Genomic DNA, 22,333 nt, shown 5'->3' on the forward strand with positions numbered 1-22,333 from the left:
ATTTTAACTTTCACTTGTGGCATTTTTTTTTTCTTTATCTGTGAAATGGGAAAATTTATTTTACTTTTTTGTTTGTTTCCTAAATTAATGTTTTCTGTCAGTTGGTGTATCTTAAATTAAGTTTTTGTAGAGATTTTGATAGAGAGGACCTTCAAAGGAAGATACTTTAGTATTATATGTGGTTTAACAGATCTACATGAATTAGTTATATATTTCTGAGTAACAAATTACTCTAAAACTTAGTAGCTTTAGAAGAACATAGACTTATTATCTCTTAGTTTCTTTGGGCCAGGAATCAAGTCATGGCTTAGCTAGGTTCTTTGCTTCAGAGTCTTATGAGAATGCAGTCAGCTCAGGGCTGGGATCTCAACTGAAGACTTGACTGGGGCAGGATCTGCTTCCAAGCTTACCCTTGGCCCAATCTAGTGTTTTTTCCACTGCAACACATATCGTTGGGTATTTACTTTATTTAAAAGTCACTCTTTGGGTCTTACATCCAACCCCAAGAACATGTGTGTGAGTATGTGTACCCATAGGAGGGGAAGAAAGGAGGGAGAGTAAAAAAAGAGGAGGATGATTTTAGCACAATATATTTTTAAGAACTATATTATTTTTCCCCCTATAGGTGCCTTAGCTGGACCAATTATTGTGGAGCCACATGTCACAGCAGTATGGGGAAAGAATGTTTCATTGAAGTGTTTAATTGAAGTGAATGAAACTATAACCCAAATTTCATGGGAAAAGGTACATGGCAAAGGTTCACAGACTGTTGCAGTTCATCATCCTCAATATGGATTCTCTGTTCAAGGAGAGTATCAGGGAAGAGTCTTGTTTAAAAACTATTCACTTAACGATGCAACAATTACTCTGCATAACATAGGATTTTCTGATTCTGGAAAATACATATGCAAAGCTGTTACATTCCCACTTGGAAATGCTCAGTCCTCTACAACCGTAACTGTATTAGGTAGGTATGCTTGAATTATGTGTTTTGGTGGTAGTTCTGAGGATTATACTAAAAATATTTTAAAGAATTCAAAATTATTGGAATTATATATAAATTTAGGTTTAAAATAGGTTTTTCAAGTTCTGTATTAAAATCCTTTGATTCTAAGTTCTTAATTTAAACAAACTCTTTTCTCTCCCTACCTACCTACCTACCTACCTACCTATGTAATTGTATGTAGGTATTAGCTATTTTACTTTTTTCATGAGATTATTTTTTATTTATACTAAGTTCTGAGTTTTTTTGACATACTTCCAAAAAGTATTTTTATTGATTTTTAGAGAGGAAGGGAGAGGAAGAGAGAGATAGAAATATCAATGATGAGAGAGACTCATTGATCAACTGTTGTCTGCATGTCCCCACTGGGGATCTAGGCTGCAACCAGGGCATCAAACCGTGACCTCCTAGTTCAAAGGTCAACACTCAACCACTGAGCCACACTGGCTGGATATGCCATACTTTTTAAAAAATATGTTTTTATTGCCCTAGCTGGTTTGGCTCAGTGGACTGAAGGGTCCAAGTTTCATTCCAGTCAAGGTCACATGCCAGGTTGCAGGCTCCATCCCCAGTAGGGGGTGTACAGGAGGCAGCCGATCAATGATTCTGTCTCATCATTGATGTTTATATCTCTCTCTCCCTCTCCCTTCCTCTCTGAAATCAATCAATCAATATATATATACACACATATGTATATGTATATATACGCATATGTATGTGTATATATGCATATATATGTATATATGCATATATATGTATATGTGTTTTTATTGATTTTAGAGAGAAAGGAAGACACAGAGGAAGAGAAATAAACATCAGTGTGAGAGAGAAACATTGATCAGTTGCCTCCTGTAAGCACTCCAACTGGGGACCAAATCTGTAACTGTGAATCATATAGACGATCTTTTGGTGCATGGGATGAGGCTCAACCAATTGAGCCACACCAGTCAGGGCTCTTTGTCATACTTATTTTCTGTCAAGTTTTCACCTTGTAATTAAAACCTTTAAATAGCTTTTCCATTTTTTAAAAGGACTTTCTTCTTGGAGCCATTGACACTTCAGGTTTGTATTTCAAATAAAATTTTATTTCTGCTGTCATGGATTTGCATAGCTATTTGAATCCTGGGTTATTGTTCCTAATGAAAGATCTTTTCTGTCTGATAACTGTTAAAGTTTATTGTGTAATTTAGAATGAGCTAATGTATTAGCATTAAGATAGCCATTTGCAGTGAAAGATAAACCAATTTGGAAATGCTGGTGAGTACTTTTGAATATTAAAGATTAAGGAGTTACAGTACCTTAGACATTTCCACCCAAATTGGGGCTCCTTTAGTGGGGCAGTCTCTGCTTCAGATCTGCCTATTTACCTGTCAAGGATTTTGTCAGGTCTGCTGATAGCTCCCCCTACTCCATACTTTTTCTTTACTTTTCTCCCAGATGTTACTTCCCAATAAGCCTTTAGTACTCCTCACTTGGTCTCAGTGTCTGCTTTCAGAGAAACAAATAAGTACATAGCCCCTAACATTTAACCCGTTGAGTGCCAACCAATATCCTAGGAACTATGCTAAAATTGCCAAGGCATTTTTGCTGATTTTACAGCAGTTTAGAAAAAAAATTATGAATCGCAAGTAAATGAAGTTACATATTCAAAAACTTAAGGAAACCTTTACTAACTTTGTTTTCATCTTTGACATATATTGTTTGCTGATTGTATTATAAAATACTACTAGAAAAAAAAATTTGAACAAAACATATAATAGTGACACTGCAGGAAGAGCGTGATAGCGCTCCCGGCACTTTTGGCGAAAGACAGGAGGAGCGCGATTGCGCTCCCGGCACTCTAGGGGTTAATGCAGTAATTTTAGGGTCTCTTGAATGCAGGAAAACAATTGGTCCAAATTTGTTATATATATAGTAGAGGCCTGGTGCAGGAGATTCATGCATGGGGGGGGTGGGGGGCGGCGAGGGGGGGAGTGTCGCTCAGCCTGGCCTGCACCTTCTGCAACCTGGAATTCCTCTCGCAATCCAGAACCACTGGCTCCTAAGTGCTCGCCTGCCTGCCCAATGTCCCTAACTGCTTTCCGGCCTGCCTGATACCCCTCGCTGCTCCCTGGCCGGCCAGATGGCCCTACCTGCTCTCCCCTCCTGGCCTGCTCCCCTAACTGCCTAACTGCTCTCTCCTGCCAGCCTGATCCTCCTAACTGCTCTCCCCTCCTGGCCTGATCCTCCTAACTGCCTAACTGCTCTTCTTTCCTGTCCTAATTCCCCTGCCTATCTGCTCTCTCTTCCTCTCATGCCTTCAGACCCCAGGTAGGAGTGCTGAGAGCTCTCTGCCGAGGCCCCGCCCCCATCCTGATGTGTGCCTCCGCTTGGGGGGGGGGGGGGGGGCGCTACCCCCGGCAGCAGCCTCATGTCTCAGTGGTGCAAGTCCCTGCCCACCAGCTCCTGTGCGCACGCAGCCTGTTGAACAGTCGTGACTGGGACACCATTAGGACCAATTAGCATATTACCTCTCTCTATATAGATTTTTATATTGAGAGATAGTATGCAAAAATAGAAATAAAATAAAAATTTTGAGGAACTTATATGTTTAAGACACTATCCTAACGAGTTGTGAGAAAATATAACTTACATTTATGAAAATTGCTATTTTTAAGAAATATTTTGATTGGAAGGCAAGGCATAAATATCTGAAAAATCAAGCACAGGCCAATTAAGTTCAGTGTCAAGAACATAATAGATAGTTTGTAAATGGAAGAGAAACCTGGTGGGAATAATTTATTTTTGCTTTAAACTTTAGGAATTTCTCCTAAATTAATGCAGCACTCAGTGCTTTAAAACTCAAGACTATTTACAGTATAAGACTAATTATAATTTTACCCATGCTTACTTCTTTAACTTCACCTATTTCATTCCTTTCTGTTCCTCTCGCAGAACTCAAATTTTACAATCCTAGTAAACTATTTGTAGTTCTTTTAACACCTGTCCACGTTTTTATGTTTGTCATTTTGCCTGGATTGCCTTGTTATTCCTTCTGTCTCTCTCTTCCTACGTTCTTCTATTTAACCACTGTCCATCAAAACACATTCTTTTGGAAGCCATTCTTGAAAGATCTACTCCCTCCACAATTTGATGATTTTTATTCTTTTGCCCAGGGGTCCTCAAACTTTTTAAACAGGGGTCCAGTTCACTGTCCCTCAGACCTTTGGAGGGCCGGACTATAGTTAAAAAAAACACCACAAAAACTATGAACAAATTCCTATGCACACTGCACATATCTTATTTTGAAGTAAAAAAACAAAACGGGAACAAATACAATATTTGTATTTTCATGTGGCCCACGGGCCGTAGTTTGAGGACCCCTGCTTTTGCCATTGTATGTAGAGCGTGACTATATTGTAGCAGTTACCATACTGTTCATTATATTTTTTCCCCCACTGTAAACATGTGGTGGGCTACAACTTTGCACTTTAAAATCTAACATGATATCCCTCAAGCCTGTAACAGTCCCTAGTTAATAGCAGTCTCATACATTAATGTTATTTAAGAAGGATATAGGAATGGACTGGTGAACTTGTCAGTTTAGAAATGTTTTGTATAAAAAATAGTTGCCAGTTCTTGAATGGTGGGTAGGTTTGGGGTAGGCAAAAAGGAAAGAAGTATAGGGAGTGAACTGACAGTGGCAGGTAGAAAACAATACACACTAGGGCAGAATTTCTTCAAAGTCAGCATTATTGAAATTTGGGCCTGGAATTTGTTGGACTGTGCTATCCTGTCATTGTAGACTGGTTAGCAGCCTTAATGGCTTTTCCCACTAGATGCTAATAGCAGTTCCTCAGTTGTGCTAACTTAGAATATCACCAGACATTGCCAAGTGCCCTTTGGGGAGAGGGGGAGAGCAGGAGAACACTCAATGTTGAGAACCCCCATTAGTTGAAACATTGAATAATTTCTTGATTATTCAAAGAATTAAATGCTAGAAAGGTAGTGTAGAACCACATTAAAGTAACTTGAATGTTAGGATGGGGAATTTGATTTGTATATTACTAGAAATTTGAACTTAGTGTACATTGTTATGCTGCTTCTCACCTCCCTTCTATTCTCAGGCTCTTGCTGTTTTAAAGTGTGGTTCATGAACTGTTCAGCATTGATATCACTTTGGAGTTTGTTAAAATACAGAATTTCAGTTACCTATCAAACTTATTGAGTGATAAATCTACATTTTATCAGAATCCCTAAATGATTTGGGTGCACAGTAAAGTTTGAGAAACACTGCTTTGACCACCTTCTCACCTTGCTTAGAGGCATGACTTAGACCTGATTTAGGTAGTAATGTGATAAAAGTTGTGATACAGGATCATCAATCTGGTGTTTTTGATTAATTAAAATGAAGAGGTCCTGAAATTATAATGCTGTAGCCATGAGGTTATGAGGGCTTGAAATTCATTTACTAATTTCTGCCACTTGACTGAAGAAGGGAGCTATTATAAAGGAATAACTAGCAGATCTTTGTAACTGGCTGAATATAAGAAATAAGGGAGGTTTGAAAAATAACAGGTCTTGAACCTTGGTGATTGAGTAAATTATGTTACCATTAATTTAAATGGGAATTTCTTTGAAAAACAGGTGTTAGTGATTGGTAGCACGATGATAAATAGTTCAACATTTGTTTTTTTGAGTTTGAAAATATATAGGCAAAAAATACCAGGCAGATGGTTAGAAAATGTAGAGTCAAGACTTATATCAAAGTTGGAGAAAATTAGGGATCATCTGGGTAAGTAGTGTTTATCAGATAAAAGATTTTAAGGGAGATACAGAAAATGATTGAAGGCCTTTGATAACAAGTGTCTAACATTAAGGTTACTTATACCGGGAAAAAAATAGGTGGCATGCACATTCCATTGAATAAGTATTAGTGATATTCTGTTTTAACAGTGTCAGTTCTATACTTATATTTTACTTTTAAATATGCTTTATATATTTTTGCTGCACAAATGAATCATTGAGTAGTAGAACTACTTTTTTCCTTTCAGAGTAATAATACCTTTAATTTCATAGTGGAAATTATGGTCCATTTCACAGTAATTTTTGTACATGCTGATTTTGAGAAGGACTCATCTGTCACTAGGAGAGCCATCTTTGTAGTGTTTCTATAAAATCTTGGTTGCTTATTTGCCCTGGCTCGTGATCATCTTTTGTTCCAAGACTTACCGTAAAAGTGTGTGTCTATACTTTATATGTATTTACTCCTAAATTTATGAAATATGTCTAGATGTGGCTTGGGAGGATATAAATATATTCTTAATTGACATGTAATTTTTTTTTTAATTTGAACAGTTGAACCCACTGTGAGCTTGATAAAAGGGCCAGATTCTTTAATTGATGGAGGAAACGAAACAGTAGCAGCCATTTGTATTGCAGCAACTGGGAAACCAGTTGCACATATTAACTGGGAAGGTGATCTTGGTGAAATGGAATCCACTACAACTTCCTTTCCAAATGAAACAGCTACAATTGTCAGCCAATACAAGCTGTTTCCAACCAGATTTGCTCGAGGAAGGCGAATTACTTGTGTTGTAAAACATCCAGCCTTGGAAAAGGACATCCGATATTCTTTCGTATTAGATATACAATGTAAGTAAATGGTAACATTAGCTTTTTAAACATGTGATGCATTTTGTTTTCATTTTCTTCTTTTAAAATTATTCTGTATCAAACTGTGTTTAATTTTAATATTTAGTATTCAGAAATTCTTACAGCTTTTCCTTACTGACATTTCCCCCCCTTAATTTAAAAATATTTTTGTGGAAATTTCATTTAACCAGAACAGTTTTTATCAGTTTGTAAAGTTGGACAATGATATTAAAGATATTCTCTAACTTAGAATTATTTAGCTTTATTTTTTTTTTAGACCTTAAAAATAAGGTGGACTTAAGCAAATTGTGGAAATTTCTACTTCAAAATGTACAGTACTTAGAGACAAACTACTTCGCCAGTCCAATTATTTTAGCTGTTAATCAATTTTATTGATGCCACCCAGAATGTTTTCTCTTTTCTCAGCAAAAATCTTTTACTTCCTAAATGCATTTAAATTATTTTGAAAAATCTATATTCTTTCAGTATACGAACCTAATTTTATTGATTGTGTAAGATTCTCATGTAGGTAAAACAATATTTTGACCATCATTGGGATAATAATCATTATAAATAAGTTTAAAGTTGGCCTAGCTTTTATTTTTTTGTTATGGGATACTCCGTTGTGCTTATGTTTGTATGTGTGTGTATACTTTTCCCTTTATATTTTTGCAAAGCATTTTAAAAGTTGAGCAAGATAAAAACTGATGGTGCATATCAATAAGGGCAAAGAAAGTGAAAATTAAGCATATTAGAAATAAATTTTTTTAGGTTCTACTGTCATTTATGTCATTTATGATCATTGTACAGATCATAAATGTAGATAGGTTTATGAAGTTCTAATTTTTGTGGGGTTTTTTATATAATGCATGGAATTTAAAATTAGACTTGGTGTAATGGTTTCTAAAGCTAATTCTAAAGATTTTTAAAAAACATTTATAGGATTAAACTTGAGAAGATACCTATGTGAATGTTATTACCATTGTATTCTTCAATATGAGTACCTTGTTGTCCCCTTTCTTCTGAGGAGAATCCAATTAAAGTTTCCCCCCTTTCTTACCTTACTTTCAGACTCTTAACTTTTTCCTTTTCTTGTAAAATGCAGATGTTAATTGTAAGCACTATTGATATTTTCTTAGATATATTTTCTTTTCCTGTATCTAATTATTACCGAAATTTTCTTCCATTTGTATTATGTATATTATTTTTTGTTTGCTTGAATGCAATCCTAAATATATAAATACATTTTTTCTACTATAAGATATTGTAATTATTATTTAGATTTATTACCATGCTCCTAAAATGTTGTTAGAGTGCTTATGGCTTTTTCCTCTTAATAGGGACCATAAAACATGTGAACAAAGTTTAATCTCCCTTCCTTTTAAAATAAAACTCAGAGATATCTATACTATTCTTTCAGCAACATTTTTAGTACCAATTTTAAGTTTCAAAAATGTTTGTTAATTCTTGGAATGTATAAGAGGCAGGCATTTCTTTTTTAGAATTCTAAAGTAATTGTACCTTAGTGAAAGTTTAATTTTTTACTACTTTTTTATAAACCTTGCTTGATAGTAGGTCAAGCTTTTCTGGCATAGTTACAGACTAATATAGTCTCTCTCTAACCTCCCATCTGACCATGCACTATTCATATAATTTACTATGTCGTTCACAGAAACATGGAGGGTCCCTGTACCTTATATTAGTTCCTTACAGAAGTCTTTCATGACATCCCCAACCTCATCCCCAATTTAAATTAAGCCCTTCCTCTTGTCTTCTCTGTTAGCATCCTATTCTTTTCCATAATAGATTTTAGGTAAATAGGTTTAAATGCCATGTCTCATTGTCAAATTAAGAACTGAAATGTATTTTCATATATATCTATATTTTTCATAATAGGGTTCTTTAAATTTTGCTTTTGGTGATTATAGATTTGTGGATATTCTTACATTCAGTGTTTATAATAATAAGAACTGTAAGTGCTTGTAGTTGCTTAATGTTTGGGTACTCATTGTTCATTTATTTACTCATTTGGTCAACTAATATTTATTGAGTACTGTCTTCCACATTGGTTATGTACATTGAGAGAAGAAAAATTTATTTCTATTCTTCTAAAGTTTAATTTACTATGTTTATGCTTTACCATTGTATGTTGTATTTATCATTAACAAAAAATAATCTGTTCTGTCATGAATTTATTTTATAGATGCTCCCGAAGTTTCAGTAACTGGCTATGATGGAAATTGGTTTGTAGGAAGAAAAGGTGTTAATCTCAAGTGTAATGCTGATGCAAATCCACCACCCTTCAAATCTGTGTGGAGCAGGTAATAATGTTAGATACTTGTAAATTTATTTATTTAAAAGTGAAAAGAATTTTTAAGTGCTTAAAGTTGTTTTTTATCAGTGTAATACATGGTTATATCAATAGGTGAAAATTAAATTAAAGGGTTTCTAAGTGTTCTATTGCACCTCCCCCCACCTTTCTACCAACCACAGTTCTGTTCCTCAGAGGCTACTTTAGCAGTTCCTTCTGATAGTTACTATTATAGGTCTTAAACTGCTCCTTCTTCATTTAGTCATTTTTAATGCTACCTACTCACTTCTTATTACGACTGATGAAAATTTAATTTTAGATTTACCCCTTCACACATGTATGTACCCATATACATACATATTCCTACCTTTTGTAATCCCAATGAGATTAAGTTACTTTTTTAAAAATATTTTTTTATTGATTTTAGAGAGAAAGGGAGAGGGAGAGAGAGATAGAAACATCAATGATGAGAGAGAATCATTGATCGGCTGTCTCCTGCACGCCCCCTACTGGGGATCGAGCCCACAACCCAGGCATATGCCGTTGACCAGAATCGAAACCAGGCCCTTTCCACAGGCTGACGCTCTAGCTACTGAGCCAAACTGGCTAGGGCGAGATTAAGTTACTTTTAGTTAAATTTTGTAATTGTTGTTTGCCTCTATGTGACAGGTAAATACTATTTACTGAGAGCTAAGTGGTGTATTGGAATTCTGTTTTCTTTTGTATAAGCTATTTTCCCTGAGGCTAGTAATTGGCTTGTTTTTACTTGTGTAGCTTACTATGTATATCCATAATTCTCTTTAATTATGAAATTTTAACTATTACAATAAAGTTTTTATTCATATTTCTCAATATATAGGGCCTCCTTCAAACTAGAGCAGTGATGGCGAACCTATGACACGCATGGCAGAGGTGACACACAAACTCATTTTTTTGGTTGATTTCTCTTTGTTAAATGGCATTTAAATATATAAAATAAATATCAAAAATATAAATCTTTGTTTTACTGTGGTTGCAAATATCAAAAAATGTCTATATGTGACACAGCACCAGAGTTAAGTTAGGGTTTTTCAAAATGCTGACATGCTAAGCTCAGAAGGTTCGCCATCACTGATCTAGAGAGTTGTATTTTTCAACTGTGGATAATTTTTTTGTTCATTTCCTACTCCCAGCGGCCCCACTCCCCTCTCCTGGCTGCATAGTTCACGCAGGGCAAAGGCGGCCCGGGTGTGCGTTTTGGCAGATGGGTGCATTAGCACCCGTCAGCTGGGGATTCCCCCCTACTCCCCCCCCCCCAGAGGGCCGTTTGTGGGCATGGCCGGTGGCCAATGGCTGCAGTCCCGCTGCCAGCCCTGGGTCTGTTCCCATATGGGCTGCCTGCCACCCAGGTCGCAAATAGCAGGCGGGGCAGGCGGGATGGCGCTGCCCCACCCTGCCTGCAGTATGCAAATTAGCCACCATCTTTGTTGGCGGTTAACCGCCATCTTTGTTGGCAATTAATTTGCATATCTCCCTGATTAGCCAATGGGAAGCGTATTGGAGGTACGGTTAATTACCATGTTTGTCTATTATTAGATAGGATACTAGACAGGACTAGCCAAGTTAGTGTAGGTACCATTTAAAAATGGTGCCGTGGTTTTTACTGTCACAGATGTCCACCTGACAAATGAAATTATTTTATTAGAGGATCCTTCTTGGTGGTTTAAAAACTAACCATCTTTGTGTATTTTTGTTTGTTTGTTTGTTTTTGCTAATCCTCACCCAAGGATATTTTTTTCCATTGATTTTTTAGAGAGAGTGAAAGGGAGAGGTAAGGTTGGAGAGAGAGAGAGAGGAACATTTATGTGAAAGAGAACACATCAATTGGTTGCCTCCTGCAAGCACCCCAGCGAGGACCAGAAATTGAACCTGTGACCCTTCGATGCATGGGCTGGAACTCTAACCACTGAGAAACACTGGCCAAGGCCAAAAAACTAACCATCTTTGGATGGAGCAAAGCACAGACTTATTCTGCATTAAATGATGCTTTTAAATATATTACAGAAATTGCTAAAACATATCATGTACTTAAATGAGATGATGTTCCATTAAGAAAACTGTAGATATATCATGAGTAGGTCCATAATTCATAGATAAGTATTTTGATTCCATTGATAATATGAGTATGTTTTCAAATAAGATGTTTCTCTAATTTTCTAGTTTTCTGATTATAATTCTTGAGAATCTCATAATTTTGTTCTCTCCTCCCCTCCCTTTCTAATATGTTGACCTAGGTACACTTATATGAATTGATATTTTGAAAGAATTCTTAATGGGCTTTATTAGTTCAACTTTATAAAATTAAAAATTCATAATTTAGTACATGCTTCATTTTATAGTGACTTTTACATATAGGATTACTGGTTCTTTCACTAACATCTTAAAAGTTAATATCTTATTTAAACAGCTATCAATAAATAGAGACTAAAGATATATAAAATAATCTCATTCTTTTTCAAATCTAGGTTGGATGGACAATGGCCTGATGGCTTATTAGCTTCAGACAATACTCTTCATTTTGTCCATCCACTGACTTTCAATTATTCTGGTGTTTATGTCTGTAAAGTCACTAATTCCCTCGGTCAAAGAAGTGATCAAAAGGTCATCTACATTTCAGGTAAGTTAATATCTACTTACAAAATGGGTTACTTGAATTATTCCTATAGTGATAATCATAACAATAATACTATAATTATGGTGATAATTTATACTTGTGAAGATATAGATTCCTCAGTCTAAGATTTTCCAAATAATCTAAAGATAAAATAAAGTAATCTTATCTGAAATACATGTGCAAAGTGGCATTCCTTTACATAAAGAAATATCAAAATGTCTATGCAACAACTTTAAGACCTATGCATATAGTTAAATTTACTGTTAAATAGTATTATTTATTACTTTCATAGGTAGTGTGTGCCTTTCTAGGTTCTTTACACCAAGAACAAGCAGTGGGATTTTTTTGTCTTGGGTTGGACACTCGGCACACAAGTGTATGATAAATAAAGTAGGATATCAACTTTGATGACCTGACTAGTTAAATAACATTGTCACTCAATGTTACTATGCCATATTGGTTACTGAGAGGTAAAGTAGGAATACTACTGAAAATGTTCTAATGAAATAAATTTTAGATGTTTTTTATTGTTAGTCTTTAAACCACTAAGAACTTAGATATTTCACATTCCATTTGTTTTGCTGTGAAAGTTCTTGTTAATTTGACAGTATAAATTTGAATATTCACAAAATATAGTTAATGCTAAAAACATTGTTTCCTGGGTGTGGCTAGAAGTAATAAATTCTCAGTGGAATTCTTATTTATGCCAATTATGTAAATTATTTTGAGCATCTCTTTACTGACTATAAGAATGCAGCAATCTTCATGCCTAACACATGGAAAATTAAAGGCAAAGGGAAGAGAACCTTGAGAAATACAGGTTTGTATGGTAATTCTATAAGAGGTAGTTAGAGTATTCATTTCTGCTCAAATCTAAAACTAAATTAGAGATTTTAGAGAAATTTTAAGCTTGGTTTTATGTTATATTCTCAGTCCTTGTATGATCACTCAACTTAAGAAAAGTCCCCTATATTTCTCATCACAATTTGTAATCATATGTTCATTTATTTACTTGCCTATCCTCACATTTAAACAATTGTGTTCACTTAATTTACCACTTAGTTAATGCCTGGCATATGATAAGGGCTCAATTTTTTTTTTTTTTTTTTTTTTCATGAATCTCACAAGAAGTTTAGAGCTATGTACATCCCTAGCTCTCCCTTTCTTCCAGCAGCAGTGCTTTGGTAGAAATCTAAATAAGATTAGATATTAGTATACTAGTCTCCCTTTTTCCCTTAGAGATTTTTTATTAAAAAAAAAAAGAACCTTAAAGCCACAGGAAATGTATATTTAAAATGTACCTATTTAAGGACTGCTTACTTTTTTCTGTTGTACAAAATTTAGTGTGAGATATTACTTGTAAACTTTAGACCCAATGTGTTATGATTATGTAATCCTATCTAATAAAAGAGTAATATGCAAATTAACTGTCACTCCCTCATGCCATCACTCCATCACAAAGATGGCGGCGGTCACAGAGCTAGAGCAAGCAGGAGGCTTGGGTTGCCCCAGTGAAGGAGGAAGCCAAACTTCCCGCCTGCCTGGCTGGCCCTGAGCTCCGCTCAAGGCTACAAAGTTTAAATTATAAAAGATAAATAAATCCCAGATACCTGCTTCCAGCCTGCAGGCGTGGCCAGCCTGTAAACGGCCATCAGCCCCTCACCCAGGCTGGCCAGGCACCCCAGCGGGACCCTCACCCTGATCCTGGACACCCTTCAGGGTAAACCAGCCGGACCCCACCTGTGTACCAGGCCTCTATCCTATATAATAAAAGGGTAATATGCAAATTGACCCTAACAGCAGAACAACTGGGAATGACTGGTCACTATGACACACACTGACCACCAGGGGGCAGGTGCTCAATGCAGGAGCTGCCCCTTGGTAGTCAGTGCGCTCCCACTGGGGAGCTCTGCTCAGCCACAAGCCAGGCTGACGGCTGCCAGCACAGCGGTGGTGGTGAGAGCCTCTCCCGCCTCCTCAGCAGTGCTAAGGATGTCCGACTGCAGCTTAGGTCTGCTCCCCGCTGGCAAGTGGATATCCCCCAAGGGCTCCTGGGCTGCCAGAGGGATGTCTGATTGCCAGCTTAGGCCCTATCCCCCCCGGGGAGCGGGCCTAAGCCAGCAGGTGGACATCCCCTGAGGGGTCCCAGACTGCAAGAGGGCACAGGCCGGGCTGAGGGACCCCCTGAGTGCACAAATTTTTGTGCACTGGGCTCTAGTAATTTAAATATTAGGGCTCAATTTGGGAAATCTCACATATATTGATTACATTGGTGGTAATCCTAAATTCATATATTTTGGCATTCTGGATCTACTTCCTAGTACTCCTGACTTTTGTGTCCAACTGACTATTAATGATTATTAACCCTATGTAGAAGTATAAATAGACACAATTTCACATTGAAAATTAAGGTCCTAACCTTTCTCCTGCCCCTTGCCACCAAATCTCTTCCTCCATTAGTCTTCCTCCCTTCACTTATTGGTTGCTCTTTCCATCTATGTCTGAGGATATAATCCTTGAGACTTACTTACCTTTGATACTTACCTCTCATACCCTATTCAATCCATCAACAAATCAATGTCAGCTTTCCCATTATGTTATATACAGAACCTTACCAATTCTCTACTTCTACTTCAAATATTCTGGTCCAAGCCATCAGAAACTCTACTTAACTATTGGAACAGCCATTTAATTGTTCTACTTTTAATCTGTTATCAAATGAGCAGCCAGAATATTTTTAAAGGATATGGCAAATCATGCCACTTCTCTCTTTTAAAGTTTCCATGGACTTTCCATTCTCACTTCCTTTAGGTCTTTAACAAATATCACCTTTACAATTGTATTTAAAATTGAAACCTCTCTCTTCTTGCCTCGCTACTAGTTTCTGTCTTCCTTCTCTGCCTTATTTTTATTTACTGTACTTGTTGCCATGTGACATACTACATATTTTATTTTATTTATTTATATGTGTCTCTTTTTACCCTAACTAGGACATAAGTCCTAAGAGGGCAGGATTTTTGCTTGCTATAATTACTGCTACATTCTCATCATTGGCAATATTAATAATGCTTATTAGCACATAGTAGGTGTCCAGTGAACTTTTGTTGCATGAATGGATAAATTTGAGAAGAAAGCAATCAGGAAAGAATTAAAAATCAAGAATCTATTTTATGTAACTTTTTTTTTTTTTTTTACAAAGTAACTGGTAATAAACTTCATACATTTTTTGATTATTTTCTAGTAAGTCTCCTAAGAATCACAGTTTTTTTGCCACTAAGAACTTAAGAAAAAGATAGCATTATATGACATGGTTTTCTTCAAGAATTAGACTTTATTTTTTTATCCACAGTGTTTAATACAATACATTATGCTGAGTTCATTTAAATCTAAGAACTTCTTAGGAATATATCAAAATTCCTAGATAAAATACTGCCTTTCCAAAATGACTTATAAAGCTTAGTAGGCTTTTATTAGAATAAAAGTAAATTGTCAAAGTTAATCTTTTTCATTGGAACTTTTTTTTACCTCAGTATTAAAATTGGTATTTATAGCCCTAGCCGGTGTTGCTCAGTGGGTAGAGCGTCGGCCTGCGGACTGAAAGGTCCCAGGTTCGAATCTGGTCAAGGGCATGTACCTTGGTTGTGGGCACATCCCCAGTAGGGGGTGTGCAGGAGGCAGCTGATTGATGTTCCTCTCTCATCTGTGTTTCTAACTCTCTATCCCTCTCCCTTCCTCTCTGCAAAAAATCAATAAAATATATTTTTAAAAAAATAAAATAAAATTGGTATTTATAATTTCTAGAAATAATTAAAAATATCTGTGAAAGGAATGTCTTATGACTGGAGACTGAAAGTTCTACTCAGAACAAAGTAGAGTTAGCAATCCTGTTTGAGAGAAGTTGTTCATAATTTTATTATACGTTTCCTAAGTGGGTAAGCATAAAATTTTGGACAAGAGGTGATTGATTCAAGATTGCAATATTCGACTTCAGTTCTTACTCAGGGAATACAATGGCTCTTTGTCCAGTATGTGTTTTTGTAGTTGCTTTTGCTCTGTATTTTTTCCTTGATACCTCTTACTGCTCTCTAAGAATATGGAAGCATTTTTTATATATCACATAAGTTCTTCCCTGCCTAAAACTCCAAGTACTTATCTAAGCAAATCTTGAATTTCAAATCATACTGATTTTTAGGATCCAGACATATTATAAGACTTAGAATCCACATATTCTTAGCAATCCTTAAACTTTTAAGATTCATATATTTTGTTTACTTAAAGAATTTATATAAAGTCTAAAAGAAAAAGTAATCAATTTAATTTTTAACATAGTAATTATTATGCTAAAATATACTTTATCACTAAAGGGCCTTACTGTAATTCCCCCCCCCCCCATTTGGCAGAACTCATTAATTTGAAAAAGAAACTTAAGAAGTTCTTCATTTAGGTGTGAAGAACTCACTGTATAGTTCATTGCATTTGTTATATACTCATTTATCACACTTTCAGCAAATAATATAAAAAAAAAGTCTGACTGAAAAAATAAGAAATGCTGTTGTGAAGGATATTAAATAATGATAAATAAGTACCTGTTGGTGATTACAAAATACTAGTCTTTCTGTCTCCTTACATTAATTGTGACTTTCATTTATCGTGGAGGAGGGAAATAATTTAAAAATATGAATAAATGTCATATGCATTGCCATATGTCCATTGCTTAAAAATACAAAATAATAAAGTATTAACACTAGTCCCATTTTCATGCAATCATATTAATAGTCAATGTATGCTATTTTTAACATTGGTTGAGAAGGGGATGGTTTGCTCAAAAATTTCTAGAACCACTGACAAAATTAAATAACAAGATTTTTTAATTGGCATTTTGGGGGTACTTTTTTAAGTTAGATTTATCTAAAAGCTGTAAAGAACAGCTTTCACATAAAGAACATTGCATGTAGAAGTAGTAAATGTCAGATTGTTGGGTTTTTTTAGGACACTTTGCAAAAATGTTATATGTCTTATACTTGTTGAGAGCTCAGGTATATGCATTGTTCAGTAAAAATAGCATTTCATTAAGAGCCATCAAAAACTTTAAAATTTTCTGTGCATAAAAATTTGAATTATAAATAATTACTTAGGTGATTGTACTTTCATTTAAATATGCTGTGCCAGTTTATTGTAATACTTTTTCTTTGGGAATCATTGTAAAAATGACATTTAATACTTAAAACTTGACTTTTCTATTAGCCCTCCCTCCTCAGAAAATACATGACTTGTCTTACAAATGATTAATTTTTAGTTTATTTCTTTAATAGCCTGGTTCTGTGAATTTGGTTTTATAAGGCTTTACTACTTTAATACTAGAAATGGTCCTGCAATTCCACAATTGTGGGGTTTTTTTGAGATTTAATTTGTTCAGCTAGTGAATTTGTTCTCACAAATTAAAACTCTTCCTTGATTCACTTACATATAATATAACTATTATCCAATTCAAGGTACTTGACAGGATTGCCTATTCGATTGGTTTACACTCATAGGAAATTACTTATACTGTACTTATTAAATTTATACTGTACTTGCTAAATTTTTACCACATTCTATACATATGGCATTCCGTGATGAAACCTGTTTCAGTAAGTATATTTCTTTAGCTTGTAATTTTAGAATAACTTATCCCATGTAGATTTAGTATTTTTCTAACAATCATTTTTAAAAACTATCAGTACCACTCATGTAAAAATTAATAATAGGAGATTACCATTTGGGTCATTTATTTTTATCAGTGAAGAAATTCAAGATTTTTTTGTCTCATCCTTTCTTCAAACTCTAGAGTTTTATGCAACATGACCTATGAATACCACCTAATTGATAATTAACCAATCTTTAATTTGTACTGTTTATGTTTAGTTGCTTTTTAATATTAATGGCTATTTTCTCTGTATTCTAATGGCAATACACAGGATCATTTGCATCTAATATTTAAGTATTAGAATGTTCTCTCTAAAATATTAGCTACTTTTTTGAAACTCCATCATAAAGCAATGTAACATTAAATTTTGCATATATGGTTGAAATCCCTCCATTTTCTAAATGTTCACATATTTTATCATGGGCTATAGACATTTTTATAATTTATAGTTTACATGTTTTTACTTTGTGAGTCTCATTTGATAATAGCCCATTTGGCTAACACAGTTTAAATATGCTTTTTATTTTTTTAATTATTAAATAATGGCATGTACTGTATATATCCTTTTTAAAAATTGAAGTTCTCTTTATTTAAGGAAAATATTTTTGAGAGAATTATTAAACCAACAGCTTATTCTATGACCACTTAACAAGATTCTATAGTTTTTCATTCTTTTATAAATTAATTCAGATCTTATAAAAATAAACTATATTAGGTAAAATGGATATTAAGAAAACCTACTTTGATTATTTTCAGTCTTTTTTTTTATTTCCTTGTGCTACTGGCCAAAAAAAAATTACATTTTATTTATTTGATTTAATTTTTGGTATGATAATTATTAAGCCAGCTATATGTATAGGACACTTAAGTAATGCTTTTCATTTAAAAAACTAAGAAAACTCCCAACATTTCTCTGAGTACAATATAATGCTTAAACTTGGAATAGAATAGTTTAGGTTTACATCGTATGTAATTTTTAACTCCTTTTACTTTATTGGTAATTGTCAGTTTTGTTATTTTTTAAAAAATATAGAAATACCATTACATTCTAATTTAATTAAGAATGAAAAACTATTGTTACTATGAATATATATTCATTAGCTGTGCTGTCTTTTCAACTTGCTGCTGAATCAGCCTGCATTGACATTCTTTGCCTTTCTGTGTCTTGTCTATCTTTACTGTTTCCATTAGATCCTCCTACTACTACCACCCTTCAGCCTACAGTTCAGTGGCATCTCTCAACTGCTGACATCGAAGATCTAACAAAAGACGTAAAAAAATTGCCCTTCCCATTGTCAACTTTGGCAACAATTAAGGATGATGCAATTGGCACGATCATTGCTAGTGTAGTGGGTGGGGCTCTCTTCGTAATACTTGTAAGTGTTTTGGGTGGAATATTCTGCTATAGGAGAAGACGGACGTTTCGTGGAGACTACTTTGCCAAGAACTACATTCCACCCTCAGATATGCAAAAAGAATCTCAAATAGATGTCCTTCAACAAGATGAGCTTGATTCTTACCCAGACAGTGTAAAAAAAGAAAACAAAAATCCGGTGAATAATCTAATACGGAAAGACTATTTAGAAGAGCCTGAAAAAACGCAGTGGAACAATGTAGAAAATCTCAGATTTGAAAGACCAATGGATTATTATGAAGATCTAAAAATGGGAATGAAGTTCGTCAGTGATGAACATTATGACGAAAATGAAGATGATTTAGTTTCACATGTAGATGGTTCCGTAATTTCCAGGAGGGAGTGGTATGTTTAGCAACCACTAAATTTGACTTAACTATGTACAATGTTTCATTCATACTAGTTGATCATTTTCAGATTGTTCATACTTTTTCTTGAGGAAGAATAAGCTTTTACACCTTGATTTTCAAGCTTTTTTATATTCTAATTTGACAGATGCAAATGTAAAATCTGGGTTCGATGTATGTGAGCTGCTTTACAATTTTTTTTTCAATGCTGTACTACTGTCTCAAGATTTAATTTTTAATGCAGAGTACTTTACTGGTCTGAGGCACACAGGTAAGAAGAAATGTCAACATTAAATGTATGACGTTTTTGGTAAACAAATTTAAAAAAAGAAAGGAAACTTCCTTGGTATTGTGTATTAAATGTTTACCTAAGACTATAATCTCAATTATAATGTTTGTTAAACATACCTCTCAAAATTTATCACCACTAAATGATACTACATTTAAATTGACTAATTCAAGAAATGTTTATATATATTTTTAGTATACAAAAAATATTCAGTCTAATGAAACACCTTTCCTTTCAAGCATTATTTTCTAAGTTTCTCTACAAATGGAATCTTTACCTCTGCATTTTAATGAGCCTTGCCATAATTACTGTAGAATGGCTTTTCAAAGATATTTTGTTGCACTAAAACTGTGTTAGTAAACTCAGTGAACATGATGTGTGGAAGAGCATAATTAGCTGCTCAGTATTTTTGGCCAGAATACATGCAAGAGTAATAAAAACATGCCTTTTAAACATCGTAATTACAATATTTTTCATCTCTGGAGGATATTTCTTATGTAGTCATGTGAACATGAAATTTGGTACAGTGTTAGTTTGTTTTGATGCTTTATGTCCTAAATATAAGAATAATAATAAAATATGGTACACAGTTAATAATAGTACAGAGAGGGCATTTCAGTATATGGATAAACATGGGCAAACTAGCATTGGAATGCCAATTTTAGGAATAAGATGTTTCAGCCAAGAATCTATACAAAGAATTTTCTAGACCATGTTGTTTTAGTCATTTATATTGATATTGTTCAAACGGGTAAATATACAGAAAAACATTTAGATAAACTTGGGAACTTGAGATTTAACAATAAAAATCTGAATTATAAAACCAATCATTAACACTTGCTGATGGATATTGTCAGACCATCCTCCTTTTCCCCCCAAATGTATGTATATGTTTCAAGATTTTTGTTTTTCCAATTAAAACTGGAAACATGAGGTTTTTGTTTTGTTTTTGTTACCTAATTCATTAAGTATATTCTTTCCAGAAATGTATCTTGAAAAAAAATGTTATATAAATCTTCAAATGTGGATTTCCTTTTGAGGTAATTAAGTTGCTTCTGTGGAATCCTATAAAATTGTAATAATGACAACTATTTTGAAGTCCAAAGAATATGGTTTTTGTATTTTTTTCTGTTGATGATTCATTTACAAAAGGACTGTATAGAATTGCCTTAGGTGTTTTGCCAGGGAATTGAAGTGGAAGTTAGTAGGAGAATCATAAATTAAATAAATTATTTTGTTAATAAAAAAACAAAGTAGGTCCTTTTTTTTTTTTTACCATCCCAACTACCGCCCTTTTCATCCTTGTCAAATCTAAAAAAATGGTTTATACGGCAAAGCTCTAACATGTTCATAGGATTTTACAAGTAGTTAAGGTTTTATTCTAAATGAGTATAACTCAGTTTCCTTTGTTTTAACTCAGTATTTTCTGAAACTTAGAAACCTATTTTCCAAACACTTAGTATAAGGCTATAATGTCCATTAAGGATTCACTCCAGTTCACTGCTACCTTGTTAAAAATATCTGATTTTAAATATAACTGATAAATAAATATTAAGTCTCTTTGGTCCAACTCATTGGAAGAAAAACTCTTGACAATACTTGGTGGTTGAAATGACTTTTTTTTTTAAATTAAGTATCACCAATGATATAGCCACAGAAAGATGGGTTCTAAATTTTCTTACCATGGATGATTTGTGGCTTTTTGAACAAATTTTATCTTTAGAACAATCATTTGCAATGCAATATGAATCAGCAGTCACATTTATAATACTGTATTAATCTCAACTTAAGTATAATCTGAAGGAAATTAGAACTGTATTTCAAAAAATTACTTAGTGCCCTGACCGGTTTGGCTCACTGGCTAGAGCATCGGCCTAGGGACTGAAGGGTCCCAGGTTCGATTCCCCTCAAGGGCATGTACCTTAGTTGCAGGCACATCCCCGATGGGGGGTGTGCAGGAGGCAGCTGATTGATGCTTCTCTCTCATCGATGTTTCTAACTTTCTATCCCTCTTCCTTCCTCTCTGTAAAAAACCAATAAAATAAAAATTTTTTAAAAATTAAGTGATTATGAACTTCCTTTATATTATGGCTATTGTGCAGTTAGGGTTTTTTGTTTGTTTCTTTTGTTTTTGGCTGGAGAGGATGCAAGGAAAACTGCAAGTGAGTATTTGACATAATTCTGTATCTTTAAACTATTTGGCAAACTAAAATATTCCAAAATTTTAAGAATCTGATACTGATGCTTAAGGCCTTCTGAAGCATTGCACTGTTGTTTGTTAGAGCTTTATGTGTGATTACTGTACATAGAGACTTGTTTTTAAACATGAGTAGTTATAGGAAATAAACAATTTTCTTAAATTAATTTTTGAATATCAGTGGTGCATAGACAATTGATATATATGAAAATCCTACTCAGAAAAAAATGAAAGAATAGTATTTTGGCCATCTTTATACCTGTTTATTTCATATTCTTTGAACTGGTTTTTCATTTTTGTATTTAGGTAAGGTTTTTCTTTCACATTGGTAAAAATATTTCTATAGTACAATGGAGATTAATGCAACACTTATTTTTCCTGCCATTCTTTATTAAAATACATCAAAATTTTAATAGGCTAGTGATTACTTCAAAAGTGATGTTTGAGAAGTACTAGTAGTTTAAAGATTTATCTTACCATGTGCCTAAAAGGTTTCTATTTGACAAGTCTAACATTAATTAAAACATTAAGGTTTTTCAATAATAAATTCTACTTACTGTAAATTGTTTCTGATAGTCATATAGTGAAAAGTTTTATAAAGATAACATTGGCTAAATGTTTAGCATAAAGGGCTGTAAGAAATACAATGTATTAGTGCAAAAATGTAGAAAAATGTAGCCATTTGATATGTGAAAACATCTGAATTGAGTTTGATTTTGCTTTTGATGAGTACTGCTAAACCAAAATATATGAACAAGTAAGAAATTGTTATATGTAGAAGTAATTAATGTAAAAGGGA

The 22,333-nt window shown here is 34.1% G+C and overlaps 1 protein-coding gene across 2 annotated transcripts in view; it reads left to right on the plus strand.

Moving 5' to 3' along the window:
- Positions 1-22,333, plus strand: part of NECTIN3 (nectin cell adhesion molecule 3) — a 131,843-nt gene that overhangs the window by 45,384 nt on the left and 64,126 nt on the right. The window contains exons 2-6 of one of the 2 annotated variants that reach the window (XM_036349644.1): positions 626-967; positions 6,341-6,637; positions 8,841-8,958; positions 11,453-11,604; positions 18,479-20,698. In XM_036349644.1, coding sequence (XP_036205537.1) covers positions 626-967; positions 6,341-6,637; positions 8,841-8,958; positions 11,453-11,604; positions 18,479-19,056 — 1,487 coding nt within the window. In that variant the 3' untranslated portion in view covers positions 19,057-20,698. Of the gene's footprint in view, positions 1-625; positions 968-6,340; positions 6,638-8,840; positions 8,959-11,452; positions 11,605-18,478; positions 20,699-22,333 lie in introns of those variants that run through there. The other variant, XM_036349645.1, reaches the window with a different exon arrangement.

The sequence above is a fragment of the Myotis myotis genome, unplaced genomic scaffold, assembly GCF_014108235.1.
Source record: "Myotis myotis isolate mMyoMyo1 unplaced genomic scaffold, mMyoMyo1.p scaffold_m19_p_2, whole genome shotgun sequence".
NCBI lineage: Eukaryota > Metazoa > Chordata > Mammalia > Chiroptera > Vespertilionidae > Myotis > Myotis myotis.